The 13,885-nt window shown below is 43.4% G+C and overlaps 1 protein-coding gene across 3 annotated transcripts in view; it reads right to left on the bottom strand.

Moving 5' to 3' along the window:
* Positions 1-12,494: 12,494 nt before the first annotated feature.
* The window catches only part of LOC117358061 (epoxide hydrolase 1-like), a 59,961-nt gene continuing 58,570 nt past the window's right edge, over positions 12,495-13,885 (bottom strand). For all 3 annotated transcript variants that reach the window (XM_033939499.1, XM_033939500.1, XM_033939498.1), the window contains exon 9: positions 12,495-13,049. In XM_033939499.1, the coding sequence (XP_033795390.1) occupies positions 12,848-13,049 (202 nt within the window). In that variant the 3' untranslated portion in view covers positions 12,495-12,847. The remainder of the gene's footprint in view (positions 13,050-13,885) is intronic.

The following is a 13,885-nucleotide window of genomic DNA, read 5'->3' as shown; positions in this document are numbered from 1 at the left end:
GAGGATTTGACCCAAAGGATTTTGGATGGATGGGATATGAAGTTTCTTAGATTTCGATTTTAGGTAGCGAGCCAGAGGTTTACCCATAATATTATCTCCTATATAGTGTCCGGAAGAGTGTATGAACAGATCATGTCGAGCTTTATAGGAAAGAAGAGAGTTATATTCATATTTTAGTTGTAGAATTTGCTGATATAGAGTTGCATTGTTAATAGAGGTTGACATATGGGCAAGCTCTAATTGTTTGATGGAATGTTCTAAATCCTTCTCCCTTTGAAGATGTACCTTTTTTTTCCAAGAAGAGAGTTTAATGAATTCTCCTCTAAGGGAAGCTTTATATGCTTCCCAAATGATAGATGATGAAATGTCAGGATCAGATGAATTGAAGGCAAAAAATTCCTTCGTGAAGAGTTTAACTTTGTCACAAATCTCTTCATCTAACAGGAGATGATTATTGAGCCTCCAAGAAGGGGTAGAAGAGGATGTAGGCAGTATGGATATATGAATGGAGTGTGCCGCATGGTCCGTGAGAGCAATCGGATGAATAATGGCATCTGTCAATTGATGAGTGAGAGAGGAAGATAGAAGATAGAAATCTATTCTAGTATATGTATTGTGAGGTGGTGAAAAGTGAGAGTATTCCCGGCCCTTCGGGTTCAGTAGCCTCCATGGGTCGACAAGGGAAAAATTGGTCTTTAGATTAATGATCTCTGTTAAAGATTTAGATTTGTGAATTTTGCATGAAGACAATCTGTCCATATAAAGATCTTGAACTTGGTTGAAGTCCCCCCAACTACTAAGGAGCATGAGTTGAAGTCTATCAACATATGTTGAAGATCTCTGAAGAAATCAGGATGATCTAGGACTGGAGCATATATGTTCAAAAAAACAAATGCAGTTGAATGCAACTCAGCATGCACAAGACACCATCTCCCCTCTGCATCTGTTTTGTGAGATAAAATTGAGATAGATAAGTTGTCCTTAAAGAGAATGGAAACACCGTTCTTTTTGCGATGTGTCGCTGGAGAGAAGAAATGAGAAGAGTATCCTTTAATGTTAAATCTGGACGCAGCTGCAGAAGGGAGATGTGTTTCTTGAAGAAAGACAACATCTGGACGCTTACCTATAACATAGTTGGAAATCTTTCTCCGCTTAATGGGATGGTTAAGTCCATTGACATTATGAGAAAACACATGTAAATCAGCCATTATCAAATATACATTGAATGAAATAATGCATCTTAGAAATTATGAAAAGGACAACAGAAAGGAGGTCACTCCGATAAGCAGAAAAAGAGAAGCGAGAGTAGGAAGAAAGTGCAGAAGAAACAAACAGCAATACACAAAGCATGGAAGGAAAAAGAACCATGCTAAGTGTTAGTGAACTAACAATTAACGGGTGCACCTGCAGCAACAGGTGAAGGGCACAAAGAGCTAGCATAAAACTCCACATACATTTCAAATAATAGTGGGGTGTCTTCAGGTGAGGAAAGCATCCAAGACCTGCAAAAGAATCAGCAAAAACATGAAAAAAACAGTTAATGCATTCTCAAGGACTCAAGGAAAACACATAGATCTTCTGGATCTGTGTAGGATGTGGTGCGATTGTTATAAGTCACTCGCATTCTGGCAGGATACATGAGGCCATATTTGGCCCCGATGTCTTTAAGCTCCTGGCGATGAGAGAGAAACGCCTTTCTTTTGAGCGCGGTGGACTTGGCAAGATCCAGGATGATGAAGAATTTTTTTCCTTGGTGCAGTAAGTGAGGATATGCTTTTGCAGCGTTGATGATTTGGAGCACATGTTGAAAACAAAGCAGTTTTGCTACAATGGGCCGTGGTGTTGATGAGTGCAGAGGCATCTTGGAAGGCACACGATGCGCTCGCTCTATTTCAAGCGGGGTGGAGAACGTGAGGCCCAAGACGTTAGGCAGAAAAGTAAGCAGGAAGGCTGCAGTGTCTGAACCTTCCGATAATTCGGGTAAACCAACAATTCTTATGTTGCATCTACGGCTGCGATTTGAGAGATCTTCTAGATCGCGTTGAAGAGAGGTAATTAATTTATCATGCTTGTCAATCATGGCAATTTTCATTTGAAACGATGCAGTTTGCTCCTCAAGTGCATCAATGCGGTGTCTTGCGTCCACAAATTGTGTGTTGAGCGCTTCAATTTCCACACGTAGGAGCTTTGTTTCCTCGACTTGCTCCTGCATAATTTGCTTAACAGAACGCATTTCCTTAATCAGGATTTCCATTTGTGTGTCCTCGTGTTTAGGCGCCATTTTGTCTGGCGAGCCGGGATCTGTTTTGGGCCGTTTACCGCCAAGTGGAGAGGGCAGAGTCGGGTCCCCCTTGTTGGGTTTAGGGGGAGTCATAGCGGCAACAGCAGGGAGCAAAAAAATGCAAGTGAGGGATATATTTGTCACCGAGAAGATACGCGGTATTCTGTATACAGCAGATAGTGTGGAGGAGCGATCACTCTCCGCGTCCTATCACCATGCCAGTCAGGCTCCGCCCCCTTGTTGTGCCTTTTTTTTAAATCTAGTCCTTTGGAACTAATACTTTAAAGAGGAGTTAATTGTGATTATTGGTAATTATACCAACATTTCTTTGAGCTTCATTAACAACCTGGGGCAAAAGCATCACTTTTGGACAAAGTACCAAACATGAAGTACATGTGCCATCCTATGAGGTTCTAGTTGCTATGAGTAGAGGAGGAGCTTGTGCTATTGACAGACATCTTGGTGCCTCTTTAATAGAGTGCTTGCTCTCTTTGAACACATATTTGTGAAGACAAAAAGGACATATGGCCCCACCCCTTCCTGCCCACTGCACAAACTGAGCTATATGTACATGCCAGTAGATAAGATGACCACAGTGGTGTACCTAGTATATTTGACACCCAGAGCCAATCATTTTTATAATACCCCCATATGAAAATTTTATTTTTAATAATAATCCATGTCACACATGGGTGTACCTAGGAAAAAGCAGCATCTTAAACACTGCAGTGTGCACTAGAACATCAATACATCCATTATAAAACAAGAGATTAGTACAGATCGATTCACAGTCAATGCTAACAAGACCATGTCTTTTTCATACACATATAACACAGATATACCTTGATCCAGTTTGGAATAAGTAATTACAAACAAATTAAATATTTAGACAAAAGTTAAACTGAACCACCAACAAGCCATGCATACAGTGCAACACTACAGAAAATCTAGTGCAACGCATTATTCATGAACCTATGGGTAGTCAATCCCTTCTCATGAGATATCTTGCAGAGAGCCTCATTAGCATTCTTTTGCTCTGCCTCTTAATTCCTCAGTTGAGATGGTAGGAGCTGATCTTTTCTGCTCATGTTGATTTTCCAATTATATTTGATTTTTTTGGACAGTTTCAAGGCTTTTTGGTGCAATAGAGGATCCCAGTCTTGGGACATTGCTGGCTATGGGAGAGCGCATACTCTGAGGTGAAGGGTCTGCTTCCAAGGGGCAGACTGCTTTGCAGTGCATCCACTTGGACAGCCTGCACTACATGTTTGGGGGTTCAGGGAATATTCCCTTGGGAGCAGTACTCGCCCCAGGTTCATCCGCAGTGGGCTAGAGCACAGGCTGAGTGACGTTGTTTTTCCAGGATTGGGACTAACTCCTTCCCTCCGTTTGCATGTGTGAGGTCCTATGGAGATTGAGGCTTCTGGCCAGTTTGTTGAGCCTGAGAGGCAGTCCAAACACATAAGCAGTCTGGATTCCAGACTTGAGGCAGAAGTTCTCCTTTTAAGCTGTTTGCAGCATACAGCATGGCACAGCGAGTAACAGGCTGACCACTTGAAAACCAAAATCAGGAGGGGGGGTCTTAAAATCAGGGGGTTTTGGGGGTGGGGGTTCAGGTGGGTTACAGTCAAGTTTCCCCCCCACTAAAATCCCAAAAAGGCTAGTTTTTGGACACCCCCCCCAGCATAGCTCCCCGGGCCATTTTTTATGCAAAAATTGCTTCTGTGGTGGCCATCTTAGATTTCCTGATTTAAAAATAAAAGCTTCTATCTACCTCATAACACCTTGATTTTGTTTAAAAGTGTGTGATGAACTCCTCAGGCCAGGATACCTTGAATTCATGCCAAATTTGCAATGGATGGTTGTCTGAGGATCGCAGTGTCCCACATGCCGCATGGCATGTGAGGAGGAGTGGCAGCCACTAGCTTATTCTCTAGTCCCTTGGAGGGTGTTAGAGCCTAGATGCTGCAAGAGCCAAGAAAAATGTCCAAGTTTGAGCTGGGGAACAGCACAAGTGTGTCCCCGGCAAAGCACAGCCATGGTGCCGCTGCAAAACCCCAGAAGGTAACTCATGAGCATCTACAAGGGCAGTCTGGCCATAAAGACATTAGAAATATGTTCACAGACCTTTGGGCAGTCCCAGAGGGGCTCCTTTGGATGTTCCTCCTTTGGATGTCCTTTGGGCTCTATTCGATGGATGTTGAATTGAACCAGCTCTTCGTTCCACCAAAAGTAGATTCCCTGGTGGTGCACGTTACCAAGCGTATTTCCCCAGTGAAGGTGGCATGGTATTAAAGAATACCCAGGACCACAGGCTGGAATTTGTTCATAAGAAGCTCCAAGGCCAAGATCTTAGATTTAAAAGCAGCTGCAGTGGAATCCTTTGTTACCTGGCCTTTCCACTCCAAGTTGCGCTGTGATCTAGATGCAGTTGCCAGTAGGGATCACCAGTTTCTAATTTCGAGTGAAGTATGTAGGTGATGCTCTGTATGATCTTTTCAGAGTCGTGAGTAAAATGTCTGCTTATTCCATTTCTGCCCTCTGGATGCTATGGATCAGATACTGGGCAGCGCATTTCTCCAAAGTGACCATGTATAAATTAACATTACTTTTTTGAAAAGATCTGGAGGATCTTATGACCGGTGTTCAGGATCGCAAACCAAAGTCTTTACTGGACACTTACCTCAAGCCCCCGGAGGGTCGAGTCATGGTACTTTTTGAACCTCCAGAGGATATCCCGAGTTCTTGGGAGGATCTTCAGGCCAGAGATCATTTCAAGGCTCCAGACAAAGGCACCCCCATTCTTCAGGATCCTGCTCTGCCACAACTCCCAAGAAGCATAACACCAAGCTGTCAGCCAAACCTCCAAGCATCGGAGGGAGGTTATTGGCCTATTGGGGAGCTTGGGTGGAGAATACAATAGATCGCTGGGTCTTGGACATTATATAGAAGGGGTACAATCTTGAGTTCTTTTGTCTTTTCCTAGACTGGCGGGGAGGCCGGAAAAGAAACAAAAATAAGCGGCCAAAGTCTGAGCAACAGTGCAAAGGTGGCTGGATCTAGAAGCCATAGAGCCCATGCCAGAGAAAGACTCGGGCTCTGGCAGATATTTCATAGTGCCCAAGAGAGGCTCAGAAGACTGGAAACCAATTCTAGACCTCAAAGCAGTGAATGCAGCCCTCAAATTACCCCATCTTCGAATGGAGGTGGTGAAGTCGATGATTGTGTCGGTGGCGTTGGGGGAATTTCTCATCTCCCTGGTTTTGACAGAGGCCTATCTGCACATTCCCATTTTTCCAGAGCACAGGAAGATTTTGTGATTCCATGTGCTGGAACACTGGCCCCAGCACCACAAACCTTCACCAAAGTAATAGTGGTTGTTGCAGCACACCTGCGCAGAGCGGGCATACAAGTACATCCGTATCTAGATGATTGGTTAATAGCCCAGTCTGAATCCAAAGGCTAGTGGTTTATAGAGTGATTCAACTACTGAAACCAAAGGCTAGTGGTTTATAGTGATTCAACTACTGTATTTGTTTTACATCAATATTTGGTATGTCTCCAGTCTACCTAGTTCCCCATTTTCTCCTGGATTGTTCCAACAAGTTCACACGTAGAGTTTGTTTATTTGCATATCCAACAGTAAAAGCCTGTTGATTTAAGAGATTTCTTGACAGAACCCTTGCCTTTCAGGCAGGCAAAATGAATGATTGGCTTGGTAAAATTATTCCATGTGTTTCATCTTACCACTCCTTCAGAAAATTAATAAAGACGCAGTTAGTTATTTGATATGATTTGTAACCTGTTTTTACTGTTCTAGCTTATTTGCTTATTATGATTTGTACATGTCACTGACTTCAGTTTCTCTTGTAAACTGCCTCAAACTGTTGTGGTGTTGCGGTATATAAGAACAAAGTTATTATTACTGAATCCAAAGGCTAGTGGTTTATAGAGTGATTCAACTACTTAAGAAGCAGGGCTGGGTGGTCAACTTTCAGAAAAGCCACCTGGAGCAGACACAGTTCTTGGAGTATCTGGAAGTCTGGTTCAACTCAAGGGAAAACAAAGTGTTCCTTCTGGAAGCCCACAGAGAGAAGCTTCTGAGTGAGACTGTTTTGGAATGAGACTGCTCCAACAGTCTGGTATTATTTGCAAGTGCTGAGATCAATGGTTGCGACCAAGGACATAGTCCCCTGGACAAGGGTGCTCCTCACCCGATGGTGACCACAGTGGGATGCACTCTAACAGCAGCTGCCTTGGACAGAAGCTCGTAACGGTCTAGCCTGGTGGTTGGAGTCTCAGTCTATCACCAGAGAAGTTCCTCTTCACATCTCTGCATGGGTAATAACTGATGACAGATGCCAGCCTATATGGCTGGGGGGCACATTGTTAGGGGCATCTGGTTCAGAGATGCTGGTTACTTTCTCACAGGAAGTGGTCAATCAACTGTTTGGAACTTCGAGCCATCCACCTGGTGCTTCTGGTATTCGGGAGCATACTGCAGAGCAAAGCAGTATGAGTTTTCTCAGATAACGGAAGGACAGTAGCCTATGTCAGTCACCAGGGGGGCACTAAGAGTACTGCTCTACATTTGGAAGTACTTCTAAGCTTGGTGTGCTCAGAGGAGTGAGGACCTGAACTCAGCCCTGATCTCTGGTGCTCATCTCCCTGCAGGAAGGTTTGGAAAAAGGCCTAGTGATTGGTTCCCTGAAAGTTCATATTGAAGGGCTCTCGTGTTTTAAATCTAGGATTAGTAAGAGCTCCATGGCTGCACATTCAGATGTGGTCATGTTTTTCAAGGGTGCTTTGTGCCTCCATCCTCCGGTGCAACAGTCTTTTCCGGCAAGCTTCTCTGATGGACCTCACCATCAAGATGGTGTTTTTGGTGGTGATTACCTCTGCCTGATGAGTGTCGGAACTTCAGGATTTGTCATGCAGAGATCCATTCCTCAAAATTTTGGTTTCAAGTATGGTCTTACACACAGTCCCATCTTTCTTACCGAAAGTGGTTTCCTGCTTCCACATCAACCAAGAAATACGCTTGCCTGTCTTCACTCCCTCAGGATCAAGAAAGAGTAGGTGTTGAAATTGTTGGATATGCTCAGACTTACTGTGGTATCTAGTGGTTGCAAATGAATTTTGATTATCCAATCATTTGTATTGGTGGGGACTGCCTGTAAAGGCAAATCACCCTCAAAAGTGATCATTTCCCGATAGTTCCATATGGCCATTTCTTCATCGAATATCGGAAGTGAAAAGCTTCCGCCTATATCCTTGAAGGCTCACTGTACTAGAAGCATGGTTTCCTCATGGGCGGAGTCTTTGGCAGAAGAAATCTGTAGAGTGGCCACTTGGTCCTCTCTCTATACGTTCACAAAGTTTTACAGGGTGGATATGGTGACCAAACAGGACTCCACATTCAGATCATCCATTCTGTTAGCAGGCTCATCTTTCCCTCCCTAAACTTGGACTGCTTTGATCTGTCCCACAGGTTCAAGAATACACTTCTCCCTCAATATTCGTGGGGGTTAGGGGCAGAGCCGGCCTATGAATATTAAAAAACTGCAAATAATATTCGGGCCAGTTCTGACCCACCCCCCACTTTCCCCCAGAATTAAAGATGTATTTCGCACCTTCCCTGCCTCCCGCTTTCCCCGGAATCCCTTAAGCCTTAACTGGTGGTCTAGTAGGTTTTCAGGGCAGGAGCGATCTTCCTACGCTCCTGCCCTGTGCAGATCATTCATAGGAAATGGCTACCATGAGCTTCCATAGTCTCTCGAGACTACAATGGGAGCTCATGGCAGACATTTCCTATGAGTGAACTGCATGGGGCAGGAGCGTAGGAAGATCGCTCCTGCCCCAGAAACCCACTAGACCAGTGGTTCCCAACCCTGTCCTGGAGGACCACCAGGCCAATCAGGTTTTCAGGCTAGCCTTAATGAATATGCATGGAGCAGATTTGCATGCCTATCACTTCCATTATATGCAAATCTCTCTCATGCATATTCATTAGGGCTAACCTGAAAACCATGTTGGCCTGGTGGTCCTCCAGGACAGGGTTGGGAACCACTGCACTAGACCACCAGGTAAGGCTTAAGGGATTCCAGGGGAAAGTGGGAGGGAGGCGGGGAAAGTCCAGAATATTGCTTTAATTTAAATATAAAAAAATTGTAAATAATCGAATCCGCGGATGCTGAAATCACAGATTCGGAGGGAGAAGTGTAGAGTGTTTTTTGCGCTAGAAGGAAAGATTAGGTTCTTACCTCAATAATCTTCTTTCTAGTAGACACTCTATTCCTGAAGCCCACCCTGTTAGATGTTCATTTGCCTGCTTACTGCCTCAAATGTGCTGGGGCACCTGGACATTTTGTTTCTTTCCTTTATCCAGATTTAAGAAAGATAATGGACACAAATCTCGCGTTGATGAATCTAGGGAGTATCTGTAGAATCTCTCACACTCTTAGTGTAGGTTGCACTGAGGTGGTGATTTGTTTATTTTCACCTGGTTATGTATTTGCAAATGGTTAAGTATTTTATCTGTTACATGTTAATAATAGTTGAACTGACATGTTTCTCAGGGAGAGTCCCCATACCACTCACTCTTCTGTTTGCTCTCCAGGGCTGATCATCTGCTTTGGTACAAACTGAGAAATTTGAGGGCAGCCCAGAAGGATGGACAGCAGAGCAAAATAATGCTAATGAGGCTGTCTACAAGAATTCTTGCAAGAAAGAATTGACTACCCACAGGTCCAGGAAGAGAGTGTCTACTTGAAAGAAGAGTATCAAGGTAAGAATCTAATCTTTCCTAGTGATGTATGTCCCCTAATATAAAGATAGATGTAAATTTAAAAAAATTATGAATAACAATTACCACTTTACAAATTAACAAACAGAAATTAAACAAATGATGGAAAATAAGATATTTTATTGGACTAATACATTTTTTAATTAGCTTTCAGAGGTCAAAACCTCCTTTCTCAAGTTGGTACAGTATAACGTTATGGTATCCTCATCTGAAGAAGGGAGTTTGGTCTTTGAAAGTTAGTTAAAAATATTAAAATTAGTCCAATGAAAAGATCATCTTATTTCTATTTACAAATGTTTATCAACACATCTACAATATTACTTTAGCCTAAAGATGAAAAAATTATTTTTCCTTTGTCATCTCTGATTTCTGCTTTCCTTATCTGCCCTTATCTACTCTTCACTGTCTCCCCCTTTCATTCAGTTTGTGCCACTACTCTCTTACATGATTCATTGCAGCTTCACCCCTATCCATTTTATCTCTCTTCCCCTCCCCCTCCCATGAGCTGGCATCTCATTTCCCTTACACCATTCCATGGTCTGGCATTTCTTTTACATCTCTCCCTCCCTTCTTGCCCTAATTGTTTGGTATCCTTACCTCTCCCCAGGTCTGTTATATTAGTTTTATTCCCTTCCATCTACTCTGACCCATGGTCTGGCATCTTTTTCCTGCCTTTCCATCTCCCCCATGCTCTGGCATTTCTGTCCTCTCCATCCGTCCCCCATGATCTGGCTTCTCTATGTCATCACCCTTTTCTTTGCCCCCACCCCATGGTCTGGCATCTCTGTCTCCTTCCCTTCTCTCCCACTGTGGTTTGGAATCTCTCCTCTGCTTTGTTTCCCTCCCTCAGCCTGTGGTCTGGCATCTTTCTCCCCTCTCCCTTTCTCTGAACTTCCAATTTGGCTTCCTCCTTTACCCCTCCCTCCCTCCACTGGATACAACATTGCTTCCCCCATGGGATGAGTACCTCTTTTCTCCAGAGCAGGCTGCTGCTTCCAATCTTTGAGCCACCAGCAGTGCCAGTCAGCTGAATACGCTGCCTTCGGTGACCCCGGAAATTTTCAACATCAGCTTCCTGTTCCTGCAGAGGCAACGCTTCTGAGCTGTCGAAGGCAGTGTTCAGCTGGCTGACGCTACCAGCAGTCTGAAGATTGTAGGCTTGCTTTCAGTGGACTGGAGCACCATGTGGACATGTCTGGGGAAACCCAGACATCTGGTAATCATACCCAAAGGGATAGTTAAAACCTGTTCTTGAACGTATCCCAGTTGGAGATTTTTTTTTGTCTGATCTATTTATTCTTTGTCAATAAAGTTCATCTTATTTTCTTTTGTGGTTCTGTCATTTATCTGCATACCTTCAGATGTTTCTCCTCTGCAAATTGCACAAAAGGATTTAGTATGTCTGCTTTAGTCCTGGTTCTCACCAGAGTGCTGCTTGTGATTCTGGCAGCCATTTTGATTGAGGACCCAATGTGGGTAAGAGCAGCTGGGCATTGCTCCTGCCCTGGTTGGTCATTACACAACAAATGATACAGTAGATCTGGGGCAATAAGTGTATGGGTGAGGTCAGGAGAAGTTTCTTCTGAGGAGTGAGGGAGCTAGTTTTTCTTTTGTCTAAAACTGATTGGTGACTATCAGCTGCAGATTCAGTTTTGGCATAATTGTTCCCTTTGGCTCCTCTGTTTTTACCCTTTTCTAACTAGCCTTTGCCCTCATTCCTTCTATTTATCAAATTAAATATGGATCTTTCTAACATGTTCGTGAATATTTATTATATTAGACAGAAATGCAATTTGCAAGCAGTTGATTTAAAAAATGTTAAAGAAAGTTTTTTAACACAAAAATAGGTTTAAAGAATGTATACGGTATAATAACTTTTTATAAGTTTTAACTACAGTAGTCAGAAATGCAGCTTCACTTTGCTCTTCAAAAAAAAAAAAAATCTGGACAGTTTTTCCTATCTGGTCACGAGCTTTCACAAATGGGAATAGTGCCATCAGCTGCTGTGCCCTAAATCAGTGGTTCCCAACCCTATCCTGGAGGACCACCAGGTCAATCAGGTTTTCAGGATAGCCCTAATGAATATGCATGGAGCAGATTTGCATGCCTCTCATTTCCATTATATGCAAATCTTTCTCATGCATATTCATTAGGGCTAGCCTGAAAACCCGATTGGCCTGGTGGTCCTCCAGGACAGGGTTGGGAACCACTGCTCTAAATCATTAATTGCTTCTTCAATAATACAAATAGTAACCTAAGGAAATACATATTTATGGAAAGAATGGCAGATGCATGGAACGGCCTCCCAGTGACAGTGGTGGAGATGAAGATTGTGTCTGAATTTAAGAAAGTTTGGGACAAGCACATAGGATCTCACAGGTCGATGCTCAGAACCTGAGGCAGGTTCTAGAGGCAATTAGTGCATGAAAGACCAGGTGGACTCCCTAATCAAAAAGGGTTTTTTCACCCTCTGGAAGCTCAAATCCATTAAAGCATACTTTGATAACTCTGCATTCAGAATCCTAGTACAATCCCTTGTACTGAGTCAACTTGACTATTGTAACATCGCCTATTTAGCAATCCCCCAAAAGAATGTGCGACGCTTACAATTAATGCAAAACACTGCGGTCTGGCTTATCTTCGGTCTAAAGAAATTCGACCACGTGACGCCATACTACAAACAGCTACACTGGTTGCCATTGGAAGCTCGTGTAAAGTTTAAGTTCGCCTGCTTCTGCTTTAAAGTTCTTTACGGTCTTGCCCCTAAATACATAACTGAGCTCTTCTCCTTCTCAGCCAACAGACACAAGAGAAGCTCCCACTTGCACTTCCCACTTGCACTTCCCCGGTCAGAGGTTGCAAATTAAAAAAACACTATGGACACATTCTCTCACATCAAGCAGCTTTATGGGGTAAAGAACTAGAACAACTCCTCTCGCCCACCACTTACGAGGTGTTCAGGAAACGCCTCAAAACTCACCTGTTCCTGAAGTACCTAGACAGTTGACCCGTTCCTTTCTTTCCCCTTCTTAACGGTTCACTGGTTCTCTCCCCCACTTTTTCTCCCTTCCCTTAAGTTCTCTCAACTTGTACTTCACTAATCTTTTGTAAACCGCATAGAACTTAACGGTACTGCGGTATATAAACTGTTATTATTATTAATATTAGGAAGAAATTTTTCAGCGCTCGTACCATGGTATTATTCTGCATTGTAGAGAACAGTGCAGGAGTTCTGAGCAGCAACCTGTCAAGAGAGGAACGGGTAGTAATGGTCTGGATGGACCATGTGGTCTTTATCTGCCAACATTTTCTATGGTTCTGTGCTGGTTGGAGATTTTAAAACTTTCCAGCTCATTTCATGTGCTCTCAAAACATACCATAAAGAAGACACTACATAAGAAACTTGCAAAATGTTTCTATATTTTTATTGTTCTTTAATTCTTGCAGAAGTAAAGACTCGGACACCAGAAGCAAGGTGTACATTCTTCATAACAGACACATCACACCTACATGTGCTCTGAATAGGCTAGCGGTCTCTTGTCTGTAGGAGAGTGAGTGGCTGCTGGTGTGTGTGTGGGGGGGGAGGGGGTCTGTGAGAAATTGTTGCAGGCGTTGGCTTAGTTCTCTGTCTTCAGACAGATGGAAGTCTTAGCTGGACCATAGGTATCTGTATGAGTTTTCCTGCAGGTGGGGGTGGGTGTCTTGGTCAGCCATCAGTCAGACGATTGTCCTTGCTGCTTTCTCTATTGATAATTCACATCTCATAGTTTTTCCACTTTTTTTACAAACTGCTGAATATCTTTGCACAGTAGCTCTGGTTCCTCAAATGCAGCAAAGTGCCCGCCACGGGACATATAAGAATATGTGACAATGTTCTTATATAATTGCTTGGCCCAGACACGGGGGGTGTGTGTTAGCTCATTCACAAACATTGCCATTCCTGTGGGGACATGTATCCCAATCCTACAGTAAGAGAATGACAGGCATCAGAAAGAAACACTGAACAGGACTGGAATAGTAAGGATGGAAGGTCTCCAGTTTTTAATGGCATTCTCCTCACACCTCCCAAGCTTGGCCAGCAGTTGGGAATGTTACAAAACAGTGTTCACAGATCCCCCTCTTGAAATGTTTAACGGTGTGAGCAACATCTTGTGGCCAGGAAGTGACATCATAAGGGAGCCGAGGCCAGCGCGAGGAGCAAGTGGAAGATGCTGCTCACACTGCCGAACATATAATGAGGTACTTTGGGGAAGAGGAGAGGGGCCAGCGCCCCAAACGAAGACGGTGCCCAGGATGGCGGAATTGTTGCTACTACATAAGAGTAATACCTATATGGTTAGAGTCAGTGCTCAAGGTTTAGGTTCCAAATGGCGCCAAGCAACTAACTTCAGCCCAGGATGGTCACTACAGTCACCTAACTGAATGTGTTTGCAGAGGTGAAGAATATAAACTAGGCAGTGGTTCCCAAACCTGGTCCTATTTAATTTTTTATTAAAGAATCTGATGGTCTAATTTCATGGTTTGTTTGTTTTTTGTTACTATCATATTTTTTATTGGTACTTTTATTTTTAAATGTTTTTATACATATTTGTAGACCCCCTGATGCTGGCAGTACTGAAATGTAGCCAAATTGAATCCAGAGGTTGTGGTAAAAGCGGATAGTGTAGCTGGTTTTAAGAAAGGTTTGGACAAATTCCTGGAGGAAAAGTCCATATTCTGTTATTAAAACATAGGGGAAGCCTCTGCTTGCCCTGGGTCGGTAGCATGCAATATTGCTACTCTTTGGGTTTTGGCCAGGT

This window comes from Geotrypetes seraphini, chromosome 3, assembly GCF_902459505.1.
Source record: "Geotrypetes seraphini chromosome 3, aGeoSer1.1, whole genome shotgun sequence".
In the NCBI taxonomy this organism is placed as follows: domain Eukaryota; kingdom Metazoa; phylum Chordata; class Amphibia; order Gymnophiona; family Dermophiidae; genus Geotrypetes; species Geotrypetes seraphini.
The sequence above is the reverse complement of the archived record's forward strand: the minus strand, read 5'-3'. Positions and strand labels throughout refer to the sequence as shown.